The sequence below is a fragment of the Rhododendron vialii genome, chromosome 13a (assembly GCF_030253575.1).
Source record: "Rhododendron vialii isolate Sample 1 chromosome 13a, ASM3025357v1".
Classification (NCBI taxonomy): Eukaryota; Viridiplantae; Streptophyta; class Magnoliopsida; order Ericales; family Ericaceae; genus Rhododendron; species Rhododendron vialii.
In genome coordinates this window covers 8,498,629-8,520,815 of record NC_080569.1, presented here as the reverse complement: position 1 = coordinate 8,520,815, position 22,187 = coordinate 8,498,629, and the positions used below count along the sequence as shown (strand labels likewise).

At 39.7% G+C, this 22,187-nt stretch overlaps 4 protein-coding genes across 5 annotated transcripts; 2 read left to right on the top strand and 2 right to left on the bottom strand.

The window, feature by feature from the left end:
• Nucleotides 1-288: 288 nt before the first annotated feature.
• LOC131314690 (uncharacterized) lies at nucleotides 289-1,325 on the bottom strand. Its single transcript, XM_058343513.1, has 2 exons — nucleotides 853-1,325; nucleotides 289-719 (listed from the first exon to the last, which is right to left on the bottom strand). The coding sequence occupies exons 1-2, from the start codon at nucleotides 1,198-1,200 to the stop codon at nucleotides 543-545; spliced, it is 525 nt and encodes a 174-aa protein (XP_058199496.1). The 5' UTR covers nucleotides 1,201-1,325; the 3' UTR covers nucleotides 289-542.
• Nucleotides 1,326-4,643: 3,318 nt separating this feature from the next.
• Nucleotides 4,644-6,063, top strand: LOC131313844 (uncharacterized). The gene is made up of 2 exons (XM_058342345.1): nucleotides 4,644-5,496; nucleotides 5,582-6,063. The coding sequence occupies exons 1-2, from the start codon at nucleotides 5,463-5,465 to the stop codon at nucleotides 6,061-6,063; spliced, it is 516 nt and encodes a 171-aa protein (XP_058198328.1). The 5' UTR covers nucleotides 4,644-5,462.
• An 8,501-nt stretch (nucleotides 6,064-14,564) lies between these two features.
• On the top strand, nucleotides 14,565-19,357 carry LOC131314688 (transcription factor PCL1-like). 2 transcript variants are annotated; one of them, XM_058343508.1, is made up of 3 exons: nucleotides 14,565-15,271; nucleotides 15,785-16,199; nucleotides 18,970-19,357. In XM_058343508.1, exons 1-2 carry the CDS (start codon nucleotides 14,773-14,775, stop codon nucleotides 16,183-16,185), a joined length of 900 nt encoding a protein of 299 aa, XP_058199491.1. In that variant the 5' UTR covers nucleotides 14,565-14,772; the 3' UTR covers nucleotides 16,186-16,199; nucleotides 18,970-19,357. The 2 variants fall into 2 exon arrangements, with proteins under 2 accessions (XP_058199491.1, XP_058199493.1); XM_058343510.1 differs by lacking the exon at nucleotides 18,970-19,357 and adding an exon at nucleotides 16,317-16,713 and having other exon boundaries at nucleotides 14,568-15,271.
• Nucleotides 19,358-20,130: 773 nt separating this feature from the next.
• On the bottom strand, nucleotides 20,131-22,149 carry LOC131314683 (pentatricopeptide repeat-containing protein At5g59600). The gene has a single exon (XM_058343501.1). The coding sequence runs from the start codon at nucleotides 21,891-21,893 to the stop codon at nucleotides 20,268-20,270; it is 1,626 nt and encodes a 541-aa protein (XP_058199484.1). The 5' UTR covers nucleotides 21,894-22,149; the 3' UTR covers nucleotides 20,131-20,267.
• Between the last annotated feature and the right edge of the window lie 38 nt (nucleotides 22,150-22,187).

Sequence of the window (22,187 nt, the reverse complement as noted above, 5' to 3'; positions counted from 1 at the left end):
AATATTCAATGTATGCGAGTAACTATGCCCGGTAGCTTAGAATTACCGACTGTAATGACCTGGAACTCGGGTATTTTTGTTGGATTTACAAAATAAGGAAAAAACAAGTGAAATGCTTTCAATTGTCATGCCAATTGCAGCATTTTCTTTCCTGTCCCGTGGATTTGGTTCATGTATAATAGTATGGTTGAGTCAAGGAACTGATACTCATCTGTTTTGCTGCCATTTTCATTTCTCATACAGCTTCAAGAAAGGCTAAAAAGAAGAAAAGATTTACATAGGACAATCTTCCAACAATTTCCTCCTTTCAAATTACTGAGGTGATTAAATAAACAATGCTTTCAAAAATGAATCAAACCAGTCAAGTTGTCTTGATTGAAAATCAACTGCTAGATGAAGAATCGCACTTAGAAAACAAACCTCAGAATTGAATCATCTCGAGAGAAAATTCACACATGGTATGGGTTTCAACCTATTTCTGCATTTCAGAAATTAAGATTCCACAAACACAATGAGAAGCTTACGACTGTAATTTTTGCAATCTAATCATCTTCTTCCTCCACTCTTTTTTGTCCAAACCCTCTGGGTCCGGCTCTAGCTCTAATCACCCTCTTATTTTTACCACTCTTCTTCCTCTTCTTATTCCTAGCCGCTTCCTCTTTCGCAAATTTATCCGACTCCCTCCTCGTCAAAAAATCTGTGACTGCTATGTAGATAACCTGGAGAACACCCAAACCACCACAAAATTGTCAGCAACCCACATCCCGAGATGACAAATTTTCCAAATCAATCTCAACAAAATGGAGAAAAATGAAGTGGGTCAATAGTAGAAAGCTAAAAGGACAGCTGTACCCCTATGGTGAGAATCGATAGGCCAATGAAAGCCAAGAACAGAAGGACAGAGATGATGGTGGAGACAACATCACCGCCACTGGAAGCAACAATTTGCTCAGAATTCTCAACTGGGTTTGCTTCTACAGGCAAAGCATCTCCAGAAACAGCAGAGGTTTTCCAGAATTGGACCCTTTTCGAAGGAATTTCAAGACGTGGGGTAGTATTAAATTGGATGGCCCTCTTTGAGGTAAGTGAGAGAGATGAATCACTGTGGGTATTTAGTGAAAACAAGCGAGGTTTTGGGCTGAGAAAGGAAGAGGAGAGAGGAAAGGGAGAGAGAGATATAGAGAGAGAGGTGGCAGCCATGGTTCATTTGCTACCACTTCTATCACTTGGAAAAGGGAGTGACTGCTGTATGGAGGGAGATCTCGAGATTGGGTATAGAAGGGATAGGACAAAGTGGTGTCGTCAACACCGTATTTGCAATGAAGAAGCTGTGGCCTGCTGACAGCTGTCTTGTGAGGTATAGTAGAAACTATTCTGACTAGTGGTAACCCGGGAATGTTGTACGCGGGGTGCTTGACAGCGGGATTGAGCGGTCGATCCGGCCATTTATCTTTGTAATTGATGGCTCGGATTTTAATTCGAGCAACGGACAATTCAAATTTTTATGTACTTCGATTAAATCTAAGTTGTCCGTGCCGAGATGAACGGCACGTCCAAGCACCCTCTCCTGACAGTATCTTCCACTCCGTTATCAACACACCGAATTACAACTGCGATCATGGCGTGAGGTCCCTTTTATCATTACGAAAAATACTAAAATCACAAACCACTTACACTGAACTACTAGTTTGCGTGGAGTCCACAATCTTATGTGAGAGTGTTGTGCATTTATTTGTGTAAAGTGTTTGTAGTTGTAGAATGATTATTACTGTTACCAGCAAAAAACCATGATGAAATTAACAAACGAGTAAGTAAAGTCAATGATTGAAGTAATATATATGCGTTTTCGGTTTAGTACAATTTCATAGTGATTATCAAAATTTCAGCTTACGTAAAGAATGTAAATAAGAACCCAACAATGGGAAAAATATTAGGACACAATGGATATTTGTAACACCCTCTCATATAGGACGACGTTAATGCATAAGTAAGTCTCATCGAAAAGTGTTATAAACAATCGTAGCATCTACATTTTTTTGGGCGTGCAAAAAATCTATCAACCCACCAAGTTGACTCAAACCCGCACAGACACTCATGTTAGGAGACTTCTTACAAAACCCACCCAGACACTCGTGTTAGGAGACTTCTTAAAAAACACCTCAACGATTAATTATTATTCAACCACAAATATTTTGCACACACTCATACGTTTTGATGGACCCCCTACACATACTTACTGAATTGCAAGATGGACTGGTTATCGATACATATGTTTGGAGCCAAATGGCTACTCATCGAAGAGCTCATTGGACTGAAACTCTCCGTAGAGCCAAATGATGTCCCAAAAGGATTGGCGACAGAGTAAACCTTGTACAGACTGCTCATATTCTCGAGGTCATCTTTAAGGGCCTGTTTGGATGAGGTATTGGAAAGGGGTGTTATGTTATACCCCTTTTAACAACTGGGTCCCACACTTAATACCCCGTTTGGGATCCCAAAAGGGAGGGGTATTCTCTAATCTGGGGATTCCACTACACCAGCTAAAACCGGCTCAGGGGGTGTTAGCCATGGGCTACCCTCGACCAGTTCTTGTCGAATCCCCCCAAAATCCCCTCCTTTTCGGACGAATCTACCCCTCCTAATCCCCCTTTCCCACCCCGAGGTACTCCCATTTCCTGTCACAATTCTTCGCCGCACTTGTTCTTCGAAGAGACGAGGGTTTGTGGTGATTTTGGGGTTTTTTTTCGATCTGAACGATTCTTCGCCGCACACAGTGAGGTGTGGGTTTGATTTCTTTGTGATTTTTGTGTTCCTACTCTTCCCGCACTCGCTATTTCGATTCAGTCAAGTTGGTTCGATTTTGGGTGCTAGGTTTTCGACTGGTAATGGGATGCATTGGTTCTAGATTTTGTTTCAGATTTTGTAGGTTGAAGGTTAGGTTTGATTTAGGGTGCTAGGGTTTCGACTGGTGGGATGCATGTGTTTTCGATTTGTTTCAAATTTTGTCGATTGAAGATTATGAAACCCAAACCTCAGATCTTGATTTTTTGGTTACTTGTAAACAGAAAAAAAACACTACATTACCTCATTTTCAGATCATGAAAATGTCAGCAGTAGCATCCGACACTGTGCACAGGATTTTCTTCTGCTTTGTTTGTTCTTAGTTGACTCTCCATAAAATGAAATTTTGGAATAAAGAAGGCTCTGTTCATGCACGCACTGAGAAAACACTGCCCATCTACATAGCATTCCATAAAGAAATTGGGGTTATTTCCCTATGTTTCTGCCTCTTTGTTTATGAACATGAAAATTTGAACACATTTATTGCAGGAAGATATTTGCTTAAAGGTTTGACATTTAGATGTTTTATACATTTTACTATTTTCCTGGTGGTTGAAGTCAGAGCTTAGAATTGAATTTTTTGTTTGGTTCCAGTTTCTTTCTTATTTGACTCTCAAATTGTGGATGGACTAGCCTCCCTCATTAGCATTCCCAATAGATATTGCGATAAATTAGCCATGTTTCTCTCTTTGTTTATGTTTTCATGAATTTTTCACGGTTCCAATTTCTTTCCATATCTTCTTTGACTCCGAGAGATTGTAAATAGCCTGCTTTGGTGGGGAGATTTTTCTCCTTGAGGGTGTGTATCGGTTTGTTATTTTTTTTTTTCTGCTGGGGAGATTTTGTGCAATGCACTATTCTGTGATATCTCTGCCCTTGTAGATTTTGAGTCCCTCTATACAGGAGAAAAGAAAGAAAGTTGATGTACGTCCAGTTGTTCCTAGAATTGTCTTGTTTATTATTTTTGTTGATGGGTGGATATTAACATATTCATTACTGGTAGATGCATTTTGGCTTCATGTACTCTCTCTTGTTCAGGGGTTCGACCCCTCTTATAAGTGGGTGAATAAACAATTAGGGAGAAAACTTAATTTACCTATTTCCTCATTTTTTTGGTCCATTGTTGCATCAGCATTTTTACAATAGCAAGCAGTAACTTGTTTTAAGAAGTCATGTGACTTGAAGTGTGCATAACATAGTTGTCATGATGCTTTTGTGTTATTTTTGATTGTGGTATGTCCCCATAGATTATTTTTTCTGCCAAAATAAAAGGATAGGATTTGTGTGAAATTCGTTCCAATCTTCTGCAATAATATCCACTGAAGCTAGTAAAAGAAAGCTTGGTTGAGCTGCTATGAGAGTTGCGAGAAAGCCTTCATTTGCTCTTTCTGACACAAGTGTGGATTTGTTAGTAGGTAACTGTAGGAATGCATGCCATTAATTGTAGGAATCCTGCTGTTAACCCCATTCGATATGAGATGTTTATAGTTTTTAAGCCTGACCTTGTAACCTCATCGTGGGCAGTTCCCTTAACTCTCCTAACTTTCGCTTTTCCTGGTGTAGTTTGTCTTTCTTTAACAGTAGGTTTAGATCAGGATGTTTTAGGATATGTGGCGTGACTATGTAGTCTTATGTTTTTAAAGGACTGTTCAATTTTTATCCTATTTAAAGGTCCTAAACATTGTGGTACTTATCAAAGAAATGATACAAGTAATCTAGCTTTCATTCATCAATAAATATTGTGATTCTAGTATTCTATAAGTAATATATTACAAACCTTAAACCTTGTAAGTGTTTTTTAGGATGGCAAGATTAAACAAAAAACAAAAAAGGAGAAGAGAAGAGCAAGAGGGGTTCATGGCATTACATGCCATTATGAATGCTGTGATTGGTGTTTTTCGTCTGTACTTGTTCATCACCTCCACGTTTCGCCGTCCGGAGCCTCGTCCGGAATTGTCTCCGAATCCAGACTTTTACCAGTCGCGCATAAACAATATCAATAGGCTTGTACGGGGTAATGACGTGGACTGCCACGAGCAATTGAGGGTGAATAGGTATACTTTTTTAAGACTTTGTTGTTTAGTCCGAGGTGTTGGGTTAGGGGACTCACGCAACGTATGTCTTGAAGAGAGGGTAGCAATATTCTTGTGGGTCCTCTCTCACCATACGAAGCAGAGGCGTACCAAATTTACATTCTATAGGTCTATTGAGACAATAAGTAGGCATTTCAATGCTGTACTCCAAGCTGTCTTGCGCCTTCACCGAATGCTTCTAGTGACGCCCGAGCCTATACCTGCTAACTACCAAGACACTAGGTGGAATTGGTTTCAGGTATAGTCGTGTTCAATTGTTCGAATTTTTTTCATTCTAAAGCTTTCCTCTAGTTAGCCATATTCACTTACGTTAATAATCTTTTCCAAATTTGTTAGAATTGTCTAGGAGCATTGGATGGGACATACGTCCCAGTAAATCCCCCGGCCGTTGATAGGCCAAGATATAGGTCGAGGAAGGGTGAAATTTCTACAAATGTCTTAGGTGTTTGTACGCGGGATCTAAAATTTGTTTACGTATTGTCTGGTTGGGAAGGATCGGCCACTGACTCTAGAATCCTTGGGAACGCCATGGAAAGACCCCACGGTCTCAGAGTCCCCCATGGTATGTTCCATATCCTAAGTTGATGTTTTGTTTGACTCCATTACAATTATCCACCCATCAATGTGTTGTCTTCCATTCGTTACAGGACAATATTACCTTGTTGATGCTGGCTATACCAATGGGAACGGTTTTCTAGCACCATACCGTGGCCAACGATACCACATTAATATTTGGAGGCAAGGTCATCTACCAACAAGCAAAGAGGAGTTCTTCAACATGAAACACTCCGCCGCTAGGAATTGCATTGAGAGAAGCTTTGGGGTTCTCAAGAAGCGGTTTGCAATTTTGAGATCTCCCTCCTTTTACCCAATAAGGACTCAATGTCGTATCGTGTCAGCATGTTGTCTTCTTCATAACCTAATTAAGAGAGAGATGCCCAACGATCCAATTGAACACGAGTACACAGCGTGGGAACTAGCACATATCAACGATGTCCCTGTTGATGATCACATTGGTGCCGTAGAGAGTTCCAATGAGTGGACCGCAGGGAGGGATGCTCTTGCGGCAGCCATGTATAACCAATGGTTAGCCAATGGTGGGGGACAAGTGGAGGGCATCCTTCCTTGATTGTATTTGATTTTGTTGTGTTTGACGTTGTGTTTGACATTGTAATTGTACTATTTGTAATTTTTTCGTAACTTTTGTCGTTGAACAACTTGTAACGTACTATTGTTTTTCATGCTCTATTCATAACTTTTGTTTAAAGTCTTACTTTTACAATACTTGCACATATTTAAATGCATGTACAGTAATGACTACTAATGAAGTCGAAGTAGTGGACGTGGAAGGGCCGTCCAAGCAAAAACGTAGGAGTTGGAGAAAAGTTGAGGAGGATGCACTAATGAAGTGCATGTTGAATGAAGAAGGGGATAAGTGGAAGTCCGAGAATGGCTTCCGAACGGGTTACTTCACCCACTTGCAAAAGGAGTTACAAAAAGTGCTTCCGGGGTCCACCCTTCAAGCAAACCCCCACATTGACTCAAAGGTCAAGCATTGGAAAACCATATGGGCTAGATTAGTTGACCTTATAGCCCTAAGTGGTTTTGGGTGGGATGCTGTTAACAATCGCATTGACGTGGAGCAACCTGTTTGGGATGCGTACGAAAAGGTAACTCCCAATTTTCAATTCCAATGCTTTAATTGAATATTAAGGCATGAGAATGCCTTACTAAAAGTGCCAATATTTGTGTAGGCCTTTCCAAAAAAGGTCAAAGGCTTGTACGGGAAGTCTTTCCCTTACTTTGAGGATTGGCAAAGATTATTTGGCAAGGATAGGGCTACGGGGGTGGGTGCGGAAGATTATGACGAAATGGCGCGCCCGGAAGTTGCCAACGAAAATGCGGAACCACACAACTCCAATGACTTCTATGAAGCTCTATTCACTGACTACGACGTGCATCTCCCCAACACTCCCACAACTCCCGTAACTCCCACAACTCCCACAACTCCTCAAGCATTCACACCTCATGCATCACTCCCCACGTCCACTCCCCGTGGCTCAATGCCAGCGGCCAATGCTGGAGCCCCAAAGGGGAGGAAGAGGACAAGAATGGGTGAAGCGGAGTTATCCATATATGCGAGCATGGACAATTTCTTAAAATCAACCAATGGGCATGTGGAGAAATTGGCCAATTCCTTCGGATACGAGAAAGAGCTATCCGCACGACGCACGATGGTCAAAGAGGAATTGTCAAAGCTTGATATCACCTTGGCGGAGAAGTTCAAGCTAAGTGCCATAATCGTTCAATCCGAAGAGAGGGTTGACGACTTCTATGGCACGAAGCCCGAAGAGAGACAAGCTTTGGTGGAGGCCATCCTCGCCGGTGAGGTGTATGGTCCAATCTAGTGGCAATAGTAGTGCCCTTTTTGAAGTGGCTTAAGTACCATTATAAGCAAGATTGGTACTTGATCCACTTTTTTTGAAGTGGCTGGACGTTATCGTCGTACAAATTAGGCCATTTGTTAATTTGTAATGTCTATGAACAATAGAAATTCATAGGTGGTAAACTAAGAACAATGTATGATGCACTAATTTGTATCCTATCTGGTGATGTACTCGAATGTTGTTATCGTATGTATGTTATGTCATATTATGATAATGTGGGTCTGTTATTATTAAGATTGTTTTGTAATTGATAATATCTTTGCATGACAGGGTTTCGTTGATTGTGTACTACAAATAGGGCGATGATGAATAAATTAAAAATGGTAAAGATGGTAGTTACCTTGGCGGGGTAACCGTAGTTGCAGCCATGAGTAACATCCAATAGTTTTTCATTAATTGCTTGAGCCCACATCGATTACATAACTGCTGGCTATGTTGGTGGCTATGATGATATTTTTCTGAGCCTAATGTTTGAATCACTTAACTGTACTTGCACTATATTAATGAGGGTTAATGGTGGCGATGATGAAATTGTTCTGAGCCAATGGCATCCATTCATTCTTCTGAATACTTGGGGCCTGTTTGGATGGGGTATTGTGAAGGGGGATTATGTGTGTGTTTCTGTAGCAGTTGTGTTCTGAATGGTTTCTGCAGTTATGTTCTCTTCTGGGTCTGCAGTTTTGATCTGTTCTGGTTCTGCAGTTTGTTATGTTCTGGTTCTGCACTTTTGGAGGGGGTGTAGTGTGTGTGTGTAGCAGGTGCAGAGAGTGTATGCGTGTCCAAATTTTCGCTCTGTTCAGTTTTAAGCATGTTGTTTATGCTATGTTCAGTTGGCTATTCTGAATTCCAATGGTTCTAAGTGGTTCTTAATAGGGCAATGATGATAAAATGACAAAGTAAATGAAGGTAGTGCCTTGGCGGGGCAACTTGTGGTTGCAGCCATGCGTACCCTCGTGCGTTTCTTAGTAATTTCCTGAGCCTGCTATGATTTCTGCTCTATCCAGTTTGGGAGTTAAATGGTTTCTGCAGTTGTGTTTTGTTCAGGTTCTGCAGTTGTGTTCTGTTCTGATATTCTAGTTTTGATCTGTTTTGGTTCTGCAGTTTTGTTATGTTTTGGTTCTGTAGTTTTATTATGTTCTGGTTGTGCAGTTTTGGAAGGGGTGTTGTGTGTGTGTGTGTGTGTGTGTGTGTAGCAGGTGCATATAGTTTTGTTGCCTGTTTTCTGCTCATCTGTCCAGTTTTGTTGTTATGTAGTTTTGTTGCTCATCTGTCCAGTTTCTGGACTGTTGTTCCATTTTGTAACTGCTGCTGCTATTTTGAGGCTGTTTTGTTGTCACATTGTTTTGCCATGCTTTGGCATAGGTTTTACTGGCCACTCAGGTCTGTGCAGGTGTTTTTCCTATTTCTGTGCAGGTCTGGAATTTGGGTTTGAACAATGCTATTTTTTCCTGGATTTGAGCTATGGTTCCATGTGTTAGCTTGGGTATTTTTTGTGAGGTTGTAAAGTAGTGGCTATGATGAAATTTTTCTGAGCCAAATGTCATAAATGGTGGTGTTTTGGTATGGTATGGTGTGTGTGTGTGTTTAGGGGAGGAGCAGGTGTGGGATGTGCAGGTGTGGCTTGTGTTATGATGGAGTTTTGGCATGGTGTGTTGAAGCTGTGTCCTAACTGTGTCCTAAGTGTGTCCTGCTGCTGGTGCGTTTTGGCATAGGTTTTGAGGCTGTTTTGGGCTATTTTTTGGTGGTTATGTTGCAGGCTGTTTTGGCCTGTTTTTTGGTGGTTTATGGCCATGTTTGGTTCCTGTTTCTGGGCTTCTTTTTAGCATACTTTACGGCTGTTTTGTGCCATGTTTTGAGACAGTTTTTCGGCTTCTTCTTACACTTAGGCCATGATGATATAAAAAAGACATTGGAAGGCATGTCACTTTATCTTGGCGAGACAAGTTATGAGGGTCAGCGGTTCAATCACCGTTCGGCAACATAACTTGTAGCCAAATAGTGTACTATATGCCGGTAAAATATATCTGAGCCAAATAGAATTTCTAAGCATACTATTAGTATTGTTTCACATTTAAATATTCTAATTGTTGTATCCAAATAGATTTTCGATGGGAAGTCAAGATAAAGATAAGTTTTGGGTGGTTTTCGTTGGCCATAAACCGGGAATATATACAAGTTGGGCGGCCGCGGAATTGCAAGTTAATGGATACGCGGGGAACTTGAAGAAAAAGTACAACACATTAGACGAAGCGGAAGAAGCATTGTTAGCATTTCATGAGGAAAGATACCGGCTCATTCAAGACATACAGTTGGCTCAAACCCAACATCAATCAAGTGACGGTGCTTCGACATCCACGAGTGCTTTGGAAGTTCAACATAAAACTAGTCTAACAACATACTTTGTTGTAACTTTTTTATTAGGTTTCGTATGTTGTATTTTATTGGCACATCTGTTTTCTGGTTCGGAATGAAGTTGTAAGTTCTATTTCACAAATTCGGACGAATTAGGTTGGGAAAGACTGTATAAGTTGTAAGAATTTCGTAAGTTGTACGTTTTATTTCCTAAATCACGTGATTATATATTGGTTCGATTATTCAGTTCAAAAGTAACGCATGGCTATGATGAAATATTCGCTGGTTCGAAAATTCACCTCACTTCAAAACATGATACAATACAGATGAACAATAGAAATACACTCTCACACACATACATCAAACAAATTAGGAAGCCATGAAAAGGCAAATCCATTTATTTGACAACTACAAATTTATTCTTCAAACACATGTCTTCAACTTCGACCATCTAGTTTTCCCGACGACCGAAAATAAGGCCCAATTGATTGAATTTGGGAATTTGCCTGTCCCGATAAAGTCTCACTTGTGGCCGATCCTACATAAAGTAAGGAAAAACATTTAAGAAAATTTAGTAAACAAGACTTCCTATAAAATTCAATTTATTGAACAAGCCTTTATATAATATTTACTTACTCGGATTAATTCCTCCCAAACTTCATATTCTGCCACAACTTTGTTTTCATTTGAATCCCACCCAAATCCAGGACGGTGAAGTATTTCGGTTACGTAGAAAAAATCCCGTTTCCAATACTTCATCTTCCCCAGGATATGATTTGGTTCGATACCTGCTTCAGGAAAAGAAGATTGCATTTGATTTTGGAGATATTCCAAGTATGCGGTTTGGCACTCACTGGGCTTGCCATTCCACATTCCTTGATCTACAAGGATCGTAAGCTTGGAAAGTAACGTTTCTTCCTCCACCTCGGTCCAAATTCGCTGTGCCATCAATATGATTGACCAACGAAATGAAAAACTTTTTTCCTCAATCAATATGAGATGTGAAATAAGAAGAAGAGACATTGGAACAATTTATAAGGAAAAAATTTACCAACTTAATTAGTTAGGCACATTTTGACCAAAAAAATATGTTGGTCACATGGGATTTCACCTAACAAAATTGTTGGACTCCAACTACCAAACAATGTATTTTTTCATAAAAAAAAAAACAAAAAAAAAACCAGAATTTAAAAAAAAAACGAATTTTATCAAATTATAACTGACTTTTTTATTTTCTAATATTATTAAATGTGTACATTTGTTAGACAAATTAAATACTACGGCTTAAAGTGTGAAATATTAATTATATTTTAAATGATATATATAACAAAATATATAATTAAGTTTCGGACTGCACAAGGGCAAAAGGGTCATTTGACAGCTTTTTACATCATCCACCATTCCTTATACCCCCTATTAATCCTCTATCCAAACAAAGTATTACTTAATCCCCTTTCTCTAATACCTCATCCAAACAACCTACTATTTAATACCCCCTCCATAAACATCACATCAATGTGGGCCATCCCTTACTATCCAATACCCCCTACTATCTAATCCCCCCTTATTACATAACACCTTCAAATTTAATCCCGCATCCAAACGAGCCCTAAATGTAATGAATAATGAATGAAAGCGGGTAAAACAAGACAGGTAATCAAGAATATCCTAAATCATTACAGACAAAGAACAAAAGGCCAATCGAAATGGCTACCACGCCAAGTTGCCACTTGCATCTCGCTCTATAGCGTGATGTCAAATACTCATTTCGTCTCATAAAATTTGACACTTTCATTATTTCAACTTTATGAAAAAATTAACTATATTTTTTAATTCGTAATGTTTTTTATAAGCAATATGGATCTTATTTGATAGATTTTAATTTGTTCTATTATACAAAGTTCAAAAAATCGTCTAAAATATTATGGATTGAAAGATATATATAATTTAAAAATGACACGCATTCCTAAAAATACCAAACTTTATGGGACGGAAGGAGTATTTTCTATGATTAATTTATTTCCTAAAATTTAAATTAAGGTGAAAATATACTTACATAAAAGTTTTGACATATTGGTTGGAGCGGATATTGTAGAGATGTCAAATTACCACATAAATTTTCAAAAAGATTTGATATCTCCACTTTTGAAACCAAAAAAGAGCAATTTTCTTTTTTCTCCCCTCTTTGGCCAATTACCATCCACTTTCTTAGAAAAAAAAAATTCACCTCACCCAAAAGGCGATGCTGAGGATAAAATTACTTCTTTGTTCCATTTTTAAAGTTCAGTATTCCATTTTGGGCTGTCCCTTAATAAGTGTCCATTTTGTAAAATTAATAGGTAAAAATTGGTAAATTTTTTATTTTGCCCCTAAAAGTATATTCTATTTTGAAAAATTAGTGAGTAAAAATGTAATAATAATGTCTCCATAGAGGGTAAATAGGGAAAGTGGAGGTAAAAGTTGATGTAAAATGATAATATTTTCTTAATAAGTAGGAATTACGAAACGGGACACTTAAAAAGGGACGAAGAAAGTACATAACAAAAGAATTTGCCTTGTTTGGTTTGGTTTTTGGAAAAAAAAATTCCAACTCAAAAAATATTTATTACCTCTACTTTTAATCATTACTCTCCATTTATTACCCCTATCTCCAATCATTATTCGAATTTCTCTCTCTTTCTTTCTTCACTCATTACTACTGCTTTCGATTAATACTCTATTTCTCTCTCCACTTATAACCCCAAAAATTTCTCAAATTTTTTTAAAAACTCATCAAAACACAACATTCATGTCACTCGAAAATGGGTAGTGGACATAATACTCCCTCAGTCCCAAATTGGATGTCAGTTTTTGATATCTGTGTCAATTTCAATTCCTTATATCTTTAAATATGGATCAAAAAAAAAATATGGATCTTGTTTGATAGTTCGATTAGTTATATTATACAAAGTTTTCAAACACATGAAAAATATTATAGATTGAAAGATATAAACGATGAAAAATGACACGAGTTTCAAAGAGGGAGTTGATAATGCCAAAATCATTTTTGTTCCTATCAAAACCCTTTTTGTTTATGCCAAAACTCATTCATTGAATGACTTAATTGCCCTTCACTACACCACTTACTTTACGAAAATGCCCCGTTGAATCCAGAGAATTATTTTTGTTTACGCCTCTTCTTAAATTACCTCTAGTTTTGCTAGTGAATTGCATTTTTGCTTGATATTTAATTTTTGTTTGCTTCTTTTCTAAAAGTAGTTCATAAATCCTTGCATTTTTGCTTGAAACGTGGAACTGAAAAACGCATTGCACTTATGAGATTTTAAAGGGTATTTCTGTAAAGTAAGTGATGTAGTGGAGAGTAACTAAGGGGCTGTTTGATAAAACTGAAAACTGAAACTGAAAGCTGAAAAATTAAGTACTGGAAACTGAATGCTGAAATTTTTAAGCTAAAAAGCTGTTTGATAAATATATTAAGTACTGAATTAAAAAAATGATGAATTAATTTTGTTCCAATTCTATCTTAATTTACTAACGGTGACAATATACTTTTGGTAATGGTGGTGCAGTGGTGGTGGGAGAGTGGTGGAGGTAGTAAGAGTGCTGGTAGTGGTGGTGGTGGAGTGATGTTAGTGGTTGTAGGAGCAGTGGTGTGTGGTGGTGTAATGATGGTAGTGGTGGTGGTGGTGGTGGTGGAGTGGTGGAGTGGTGGTGGTGGTGGTGGTGGTAGTGGAGGAAGTGGTGGTGGTGGTGGTGGTGTAGTGATGGTAGTGGTGGGGGAGTGGCGGTGGTGGTGATGGTGGTGGAGTGGTGGAGCGGTGGTGGCGGTGGTGTAGTGCTGGTAGTCGTGGTGGTTGTGGTGGAGTTGTGGTGGTGGTGGAGTGGTGGTGGTGGAGTTGGTGGTGGTGATGTGGTGGTGGTGGTGGTAGTGGAGGGAGTGGTGGTGGTGGTGATGTGGTGGAGGAGGAGTGGTGGTAGTGGAGGTGGTGGAGGTGGTGGAGTGGTGGTGGTGGTGGAGTGGTGGAGGTGTTGGTGGAAGTGGTTGTGGTGGTGGTATGACGGTTGAATGTAAATACACAAAAATTCAGCCAGAATTAAGTAGCTCAAAGCTACTTAATTTTTTTCAACTTTTTAGCCTATATTTTAAGTGGTACTTAATTTGTTAAGTAATATGAAATGTGGTTATCAAACCTACTGAATCACTTATTACTTAATTGATTCAGTATTAAGTGCTGAATTAAGGTTATCAAACAAGCCCTAAGTCATGTAATGAATGAGTTTTGATATGAACAAAAAGATTTTGATAGAAACAAAATGGGTTTTGACATTATCAATTTTCCTTAAAAATTATCATTTTTTAAGGCCAAGGGATAGTAAATTTGGTAAATCTATCCACACAGATAATTTATGCACAGATTGTGAACATATTTTATTGTGGGGTCCATCAAGGGTTTCACATAAATGATCCGAGCCGTTCATTAAATATAAAATATTTTTTCAAGGGTTCCCGTAAAAAATAAGCTCAATCCAATAACTATAGGTGCTTGATCTAATCATCTAATTTTTCATTACCCGAAAATCTGAATAAAAATTTAGATGATTGAATCAAGCAACTATAGGTATTAGATTGAGCTTATTTTTTACGAAGACCCTTGAAAAAATATTTTACATCTAATGAACAGCTCGGATCATTTGCGTGGAATCTGTGGTGGACCCCATAATAAAATCTGTGCGCAGATGTATGTGTGGTTAGCAGGTTCTAGTAAATTAGCACAAAATATCAACGGACGAATCTAAACAAAGTCCACGTTGGCATTTGGACTGTACCCGTGTTGAATCAGATATTGCACTTTTTACCCCTTCTTTCTTCCTACCAAAATTCTCCCAACGAGTATCTCCCAACTCTCAATTCTCTCTCTCTCTCTCTCTCTCTCTCTCTCTCCATGATTATCTCCAACTTCTGATCGAAACCGAATCGGTTATGAAGAATTGGAAGGAGATTGGTTGCGATCCGTGAAATTCGAGCTCGAGCTGCAACGATGGGCGAAGAAGTCAACATGAGTGAGTACGGCGGCCGAGACGACGACCGAGTCTCGGACTGGGAGCTAGGGTTACCCAGCGCCGACGACCTAACGCCGTTATCGCACCCTCTCATCTCGCCGGAGCTGGCATCGGCGTTCAGCATATCGCCGGAGCCTCGCCGGAGCATGACGGACGTGAACCGCGCGTCGCGGAACACGCTCTCGAGCATCCGAGGGGAGCTGTCCCCGTCGGACGGCGTTGGTTTCAAGTCGTTCGACGAGGAGAGGGGAAAGGATAAGGACGGGATGGTCGTGGAAGGGGAGGAGTCGGATCCGGATCCGGATGTGGCCGCGGACGGGTCGGGTTCGAGGAAGGTGAGGAGGATTGATGAAAGCTGTGACGAGGAAATAGAGAACGCAAACGACGGCGGATCGGCGAGGACGCAGGTGAAGAGGGCGCGGCTGGTGTGGACGCCGCAGCTGCACAAGCGGTTCGTCGACGTCGTGGCGCATTTAGGTACTTCCTCCGTCCCATTTTGACAGTTCCGTATTTCTTTTTGATATGTCCCAAAATATATGTACGCTTTCCAAATTTTAGTATTGAAACTTGGTAAAATCTCATTATTACCCTTATGTCCAAATTGAATTACTACTACTATCTACATGAATAATACTCTTGGACGTAATCATAATGTTCCCTCAAAAAGTTAAAATCCCCAAATAAGATAAAGAAAATGGGAAGGAGGAAGTATATTTGTAGACACTGTCAGGATTCAACTAACAAACGGTTAATCAACTTCTTTAAGAGCATCTCCTACCGTATTACCCAAATCTAGAGACAAATTTGAGTAAAAGCTTCATTAATGGCATGATTGTAAGTTTAAGGGGAAATAAATAGCCTTACAAAGTTTTTTGGTATAGGTTTGAGGGATGGAGTGGATTTTAGTGGTAAATTTGAGTGAAAAAGTGGTAAGGAAGTCCTTAATAAATGACTGAAAACTAGCTTATGTTTTGATTATATGTAATTTAGGTATAAAAAGCGCGGTGCCGAAGACGATTATGCAGTTGATGAACGTCGAGGGTTTGACTCGTGAAAACGTGGCGAGTCACCTCCAGAAGTACCGACTCTACTTGAAGAGAATGCAGGGGTTGTCGAATGAGGGTCCCTCGCCGTCGGACCCTCTTTTCTCGTCAACCCCTGTGCCTCAGAGCTTACATGAGGCCAGAGGGAGTGGGCACATGCCCATGCCAATGCCAATTCAGATGACTCACCTGCCGCAGATGATGCATATGCCGGTGATGGGCATGGCCCATGGTTCTTATCGGGGATACGAGTCCAGTCCATATAATATGTTGCAGCAGAGAGATTGGTCCGGTAGTAGGTTCGGCTCCGTTGCATCGTATCAGCATGTTACTCCGGATGATAAATGACATTACCTTTGATGGTGAGGGGGGTTTCTTGAACTAGTTGATTCTTTGCTCTTTAATTATAGTTGCTATCAGAATCCTATTGCTGTTGTTCCTTGCTATCTTATGTTTGCTTATAGGAATTATTGATACAGGATTGGTGTTCGACTCAAATGCGTTGGAGTTTTGACATGATGAATCTCTACTGGACTACGGGGATTTCATTTTGATTTTTACAGGATTTTAGGATTTAGATTGCTAGAAATTGGAGCCTAGTAATTTACTATTGAAACCTCTTGTTGGCAGCTGGATTCGGTTTTATTTCCGAAATTAATTGCAGAAAATCTGTGCTTGCCTTCAAATAATTGTGTTGACTTTTTGAACAAATGCTGGTTTCTCTAGAAGTGTGTTGCCCAATGCCTTATCAGTTGTCAAACATGTTCCCCGCATTGGTTCTCTGGCCTTAATTAGGATCTATGAATGATGTACTCTAAACTTTTGTTTGGTTTGACAAAAGGGGTTTTCACGTAGATTTTCCATTTGAATTTACTATTTAGCAGGTGCCATCTAATTATGCTTATTTTTCTTGTATGAATGCTGTATCTTACATTTCAAAATACAGGTATGAAGCTTAAAAGGGGTAAAAGACTTCAGCATTTAATCAGTCAAAAAGGCTCTGCCTGTATATAGGGCCTAATGAGCTAACCCATCACGAAAGCATCAAGCTTCTCTTTCTCATTCCTAGTTCTTTTCTTGGTGATTGGAAGGAGAATAAAAAGTGCTGTTCAAATAAAAGAGATGGAAAATAACATCTTTGGTCTGAAAGAAGCACTTAACTTTTTGTGTTTGTGTGGGATATGTGCACTTTCTGAGGGAACAGAATTGTGGTGGTAGGCGATTTAGTTAGGGGTTGAGAGGGGGGTATTTTTGGGATCATCAATCTAGTATGACGCAATGCTTGGTCTTTGTTTTTTCCGATAGTTCAGGAAGAGTTTCATTTAATAGGTCATGGGTTCTTGTGGACCACGAAGGTTTATCGTTGGAATTTGTTTAATCTGATTCTACCTTCAAGTACATTATTTGCCAGGGGACCAAGAATCCAAGATCCTTCAAAGTCCTAAGTCACATGATTCACGTGCGTGTGTGCAAGCGTGAAAGCGTCTTTCATACACATCCTAAACTACTTAAACCCATGAGAGCGAGGATTGAGAGGACAAGTGCAGTGCGTGGGTTGAGAGCGGAGCGGAAGGCATTTTGAAGGATTGTGTGACTATTATATGCAGTCAATACCTAGTGTTGTGCACTACAAGATTACAGCACTAACGAGCTCATGACGTTTGAATCCATTCGCCTCTTATTCCTTTCGTTTGGGGAATCCCAGCTTTCCGTCATTATATTTGGCATTTATTTTTCCTTCTGTGGTGGAGGACCTTTAAAGGTCTGGCACTAGTTATTTGTGCATCATGATTGCATGATTGTGCAGATTAGGTTTTATACAATAAAAGGCTCGTCGCTGCCAGATTTTGGCTGAATGTTTATTTTGTATTTTCCTCGAATGTTAGCAAGGTGGCATGATTTTTACATAGGACGCTGCAGTTTGATTTTTTTTTTTGTTAAACCCATGAGAAAGTGATCTGTTCACGAGCTGAAATGGTATAGATTTGTTGGATCAATGCAAACTTCCCTTCCCGTTCTGGAATGGGTGCTGTTTATTTTCTATCCCATCCCCTCTGTCCTTCTATGACTGCTTTATGGCATCCTTCATTCAAGTCATTGATCATTTGTATAAGGGACACCCCTCAATATCAGGATTCTGGCAGCTTTCATTCACCTTATGTGATTGTGTTTGTTTTTATATCATAGATATGTTATACTTGATTGTAAACACTAATGTTGGATGAATTGTATTCTCCAAGATCAAAAGATCTTATTTTAAATTGCACTTCAAGGTTAAGATTTTAAGATAGGTTAGAGGATATTCTATTGCACTCGTTTTCATGAAAATTTAGTTGTGTCTATATGCCCCGCATTTATCTAGACTACAAGCTTGGTATCTTGGAAAAGTGTGAAGATGCTTGGTTTTATTGGAGTGCAAGTCGGATTGAGCATTGATGGGATGACCCGAGCTCAAGCTCAGCCAATGTTTTGCTCGCCTGAAAAGGAACTGAGCCTGAAGTGAACATCCCCAAGATCAGCTTGGCTCAGCTCATTTTCCCTCCATCAATAAATAGATCATCATTTTTCAGTTATATTATGGAGCATATCTTTAAGCATATGACGGCTAACTCGGTTATACTTTCTTCTCTCCTCATTTCGGATCTGGTAATATCTATATTTTGGAGCATGTTTGGCAGGAGATCCTTTAGGGCTAGTTCGTTTGGGGGTCTCAAAACCCCTGCGCATGGTCCTCAAATTTTCTCTTTCTCTCTCTCCACTTATTACTCTTAAAAACCTCCCTCAAAACTCAAACCGAACTGGCTCTTAGTGATCAGCAGCCATCATCTCTTATGACGATGGATAAATCCAATACATATACAACTGCATTGTGGATATTTGTACATGCCTTAAACTCACATTGGGAAAGTAAGTAGAGTTTTAGTTATCATGCAGATGAATGGAAGTAAAGGTTGTGCAGGGTGTGAAAAAGATAAGGGAAAAGTTATTTAGGCTATGTGTATTTTAGTGGCTGGATGCAACTGAACAGAGCTGTTTTTGCAGAAATTTAGTTTTCTGTTGTTGCTTTGTAGTTAACTCTCTACGTTTTTGCACATGAACTTTAGGTTACATAACGTATGTTTTCTTGTGTAGTTCACACTTCAGAGGTTTGAGAAACTTGGCTCCAGCTTAACTCGTGGAACTCATCGTGCTTATTGGAAACTGAATCTACGACAGATGATGGGAATTCATTTGTAATCATTGGGAAAAACTTGAGTTAAATTCTGAGTTGTACATGAATCAAGCAAATACACAAGCTCTTGTTTGAAGTGGGAGGAGGCTCTCGTGGTGTATCATTTCTGGTCTTTGCAGAGGACAGCAAGTTATTAAGTATTATTCTTGACTCTTGTTTGATTGATAAATGGTGTTATCTCTTGTATGGTTACTTTTACTTAGCCGCCTTCATTTACAGCATAAGGACTAAGGCGAATGTTAATCAGTAGTCATTGGATGCTGGTATTTCATGCTTTAGTTTCTCTCTGATCTCGCTTTCCATAAGGCTGAAAGTTTAGTCGTCTGATTTGTTGTTATCGGTCCCCTTATATTGTTTCCGACTACATAACTGTGGATGGGTTTCTGGCAATTTATTTATAGTCTGCTACCCAAGAAAGTCATTAGAAGTAGACCCTTGACATGTTTTCTTCAGACTTATCGTGTCAGGACTTTAAGTACTCCCTCCGTCCTATAATGTTTGTTCGGTCCGCAAAACGAGAACGTAAAAATAATATACTTTTTGCAATAAAAATTTAAATTTTTTTTAACAATTCACTTGATATCGATAAGTTCTTTTAATTTATGAAAAAAGTTTGGATTTTTTCTTGAAAGAAATGCATTATTTTTAAGTCATCGTTTTGCGGACCGGACAATCATTTTGGAACGGAGGGAATAATTGATGTATGTTTGATCTCCTTTTGTTTCAGCAATCAAGCGACACCAATATGAAGCCTTAGAAGTTGCAGCAGCTCTGTATTTTTTTATGGCTTGCTCGTGTTAAAAGATTCTTTTCCCTGTTTCCAGTGGCTTTAAGTTAATTCGTCGTGTAATTTCTGTTGCATTACTGATTTTACCTTATAAAAGTTGCTCCCTTATTTGGATCTGTATTAGGATGTCATTGAGAAGTTCTTTCTCTCCCTCTATTCGTTAGCTTACAAGATTCTTGGTTTAGCGATTAAGCGGCAACGCTCCCATTCCCATTATGAGGTGAAAAGGGAAACTAAGACAGATTTGTATGATAAATGAAAGTTGGTGCAAATATTTTTACGGCTGGATCATGTAAGATCAAGGTCTGTATTAACACCTAGCAGCATTCAGAAGTCTCATATTTGCTTGGATAGCAAAGTTCAAGGTAAAGAATAGAATGGCAGCTTTTCAAATGTAACTGCGATTTCAGACTAGACGGCTTCTATCCAACTACATCCGGGATACTTTGTCAACTTCCTCTTCTTCATCATCTTCTTCACCCTTGCAACATTTCCCCAATGCCCTGAGTCTGCGTACATATTTGACAACAACAAACCGCTTCCTCGACTATCAGGTTCAAGCTCATGCAGATGCTTTGCTGCTATTTCAGCAAGATCTGCATTCCCATATTGTCTACAAGCACCCAACAATGCTCCCCACACAAATAAATCAGGCTCAATCGGCATCATCTTGATGAAATCATAAGCCTCAACAATCTTTCCCGCTCTACCATGAAGATCCACCATACAAGCGTAGTGCTCTAACCTTGGTTTAATCCCATACTTTCGTTGCATCAAGTCAAACAAATTCTGCCCGAGTTCAACCATTCCCCCATGGCCACAGGCAGTGAGAGAAGCGGTGAAAGTCAAGTGATCTAGTTTTTCCTCTTCCACCTCTGCCATTTGATTGAAAAGCTCAATTGCTTCATTGCAATATCCATGATTCGTGTATCCAAAAATCATGGAATTCCAAGTCACTGTGTTCTTCTCTGACATGGTTTGAAACAATGTCCTTGCATCGTAGATAAAACCACATTTTGCGTACATGTCAACAAGAGCACTCCGGACGAATACATCTTCGTCCACTCCACTCACCATTGCATATCCATGAATCTCCTTTCCACGCTTAAAATCTGCCAAGGTTGCACATGCAGGGAGGAGGCTGCTAATCGTAGCAGAACTCGGATACATTCCAAGCTTTATCATTAGCTTAAACGCATGGAAAGCTTCATCGTTTCGAAAATTCTGCACAAGCCCAGAAATTACTGATGTAAAAGTTACTACATCTGGCTCGACTCCACCGATATGCATCAATCGAAACATTTCAGAGACCATAGAATCATTGCCGGCTTGTGCAAATCCTGAAATCAACGCATTCCATGTTACCACATTGGGCTTCACTCCCATTTCTCGTATTTCCTCGACCAAACACAATGCATCTCTAACAGACCCATGTTGAACATAACCCGAAACCATAGCGTTCAATGCAACTACATCTTTCCCAACAATCCCATCAAAAACCCGCCTCGCCTTCTCAATTTGCCCGCATTTTGAATACATGTCTACCAATGCACTACTAACAAATGCATCGAAACCAAAATCGTGTCTGAGAACTACAGCGTATATCTTCTCTCCGGTTAGTTGATCCGAGAGGTGTCCACAGGCTTTGAGAATGCTGGGGAGAACAAACTTGCAGGGTCTTACACCTTCTCTCTGCATATCAGAAAAGACACCCATAGCCTCACGGTGGAAGCCATGGCGGGCGTAGGCCCCGATCAGAACAATCCAACGGCGGACGTTTCGTTGGGGAATTTTGTCGAACAGTTTCCGGGCATCAGGCAATCGTCTGCACTCGGTGTAAAAGGCTATGAGCTTGGAGGCAAAATGGGTCAAACGAGCTAACCCAGTGATGATCAGGTGAGCATGTAGTACCCTGCCTGATTGCAGTGCCCGATCACGAGTGTATGATTCAATGCGGTTTGTGTAGATTTCATTGTATGATGGTTGGAAAGAACGGTGACTGATGGGGATTAACTGGTGGGCCTTTAGTGGAGTCATTCGACGGAATTGGAAAAGGGCGGGTAGGAAGAAAACACCATTTCAGAATCAAGAGACTTCCATCATCTTGAAATTGGATAGATACCCATTGTTCAAACTTCAGACCGGACTTGAGGAATATTAACATTCGGCCTTTCTACTTTCAATGGATAGACAACATTTTCTACTAGTCTAAACAATAAACACTACTAGGTTCCAATGTACTCCTCCCATTCCCGTCAAAAATTCTGCTACCCATTCCCGCCATACCTAGGGCTAACTAAGGGTACATTTGTAATCACACTCACTTTATTT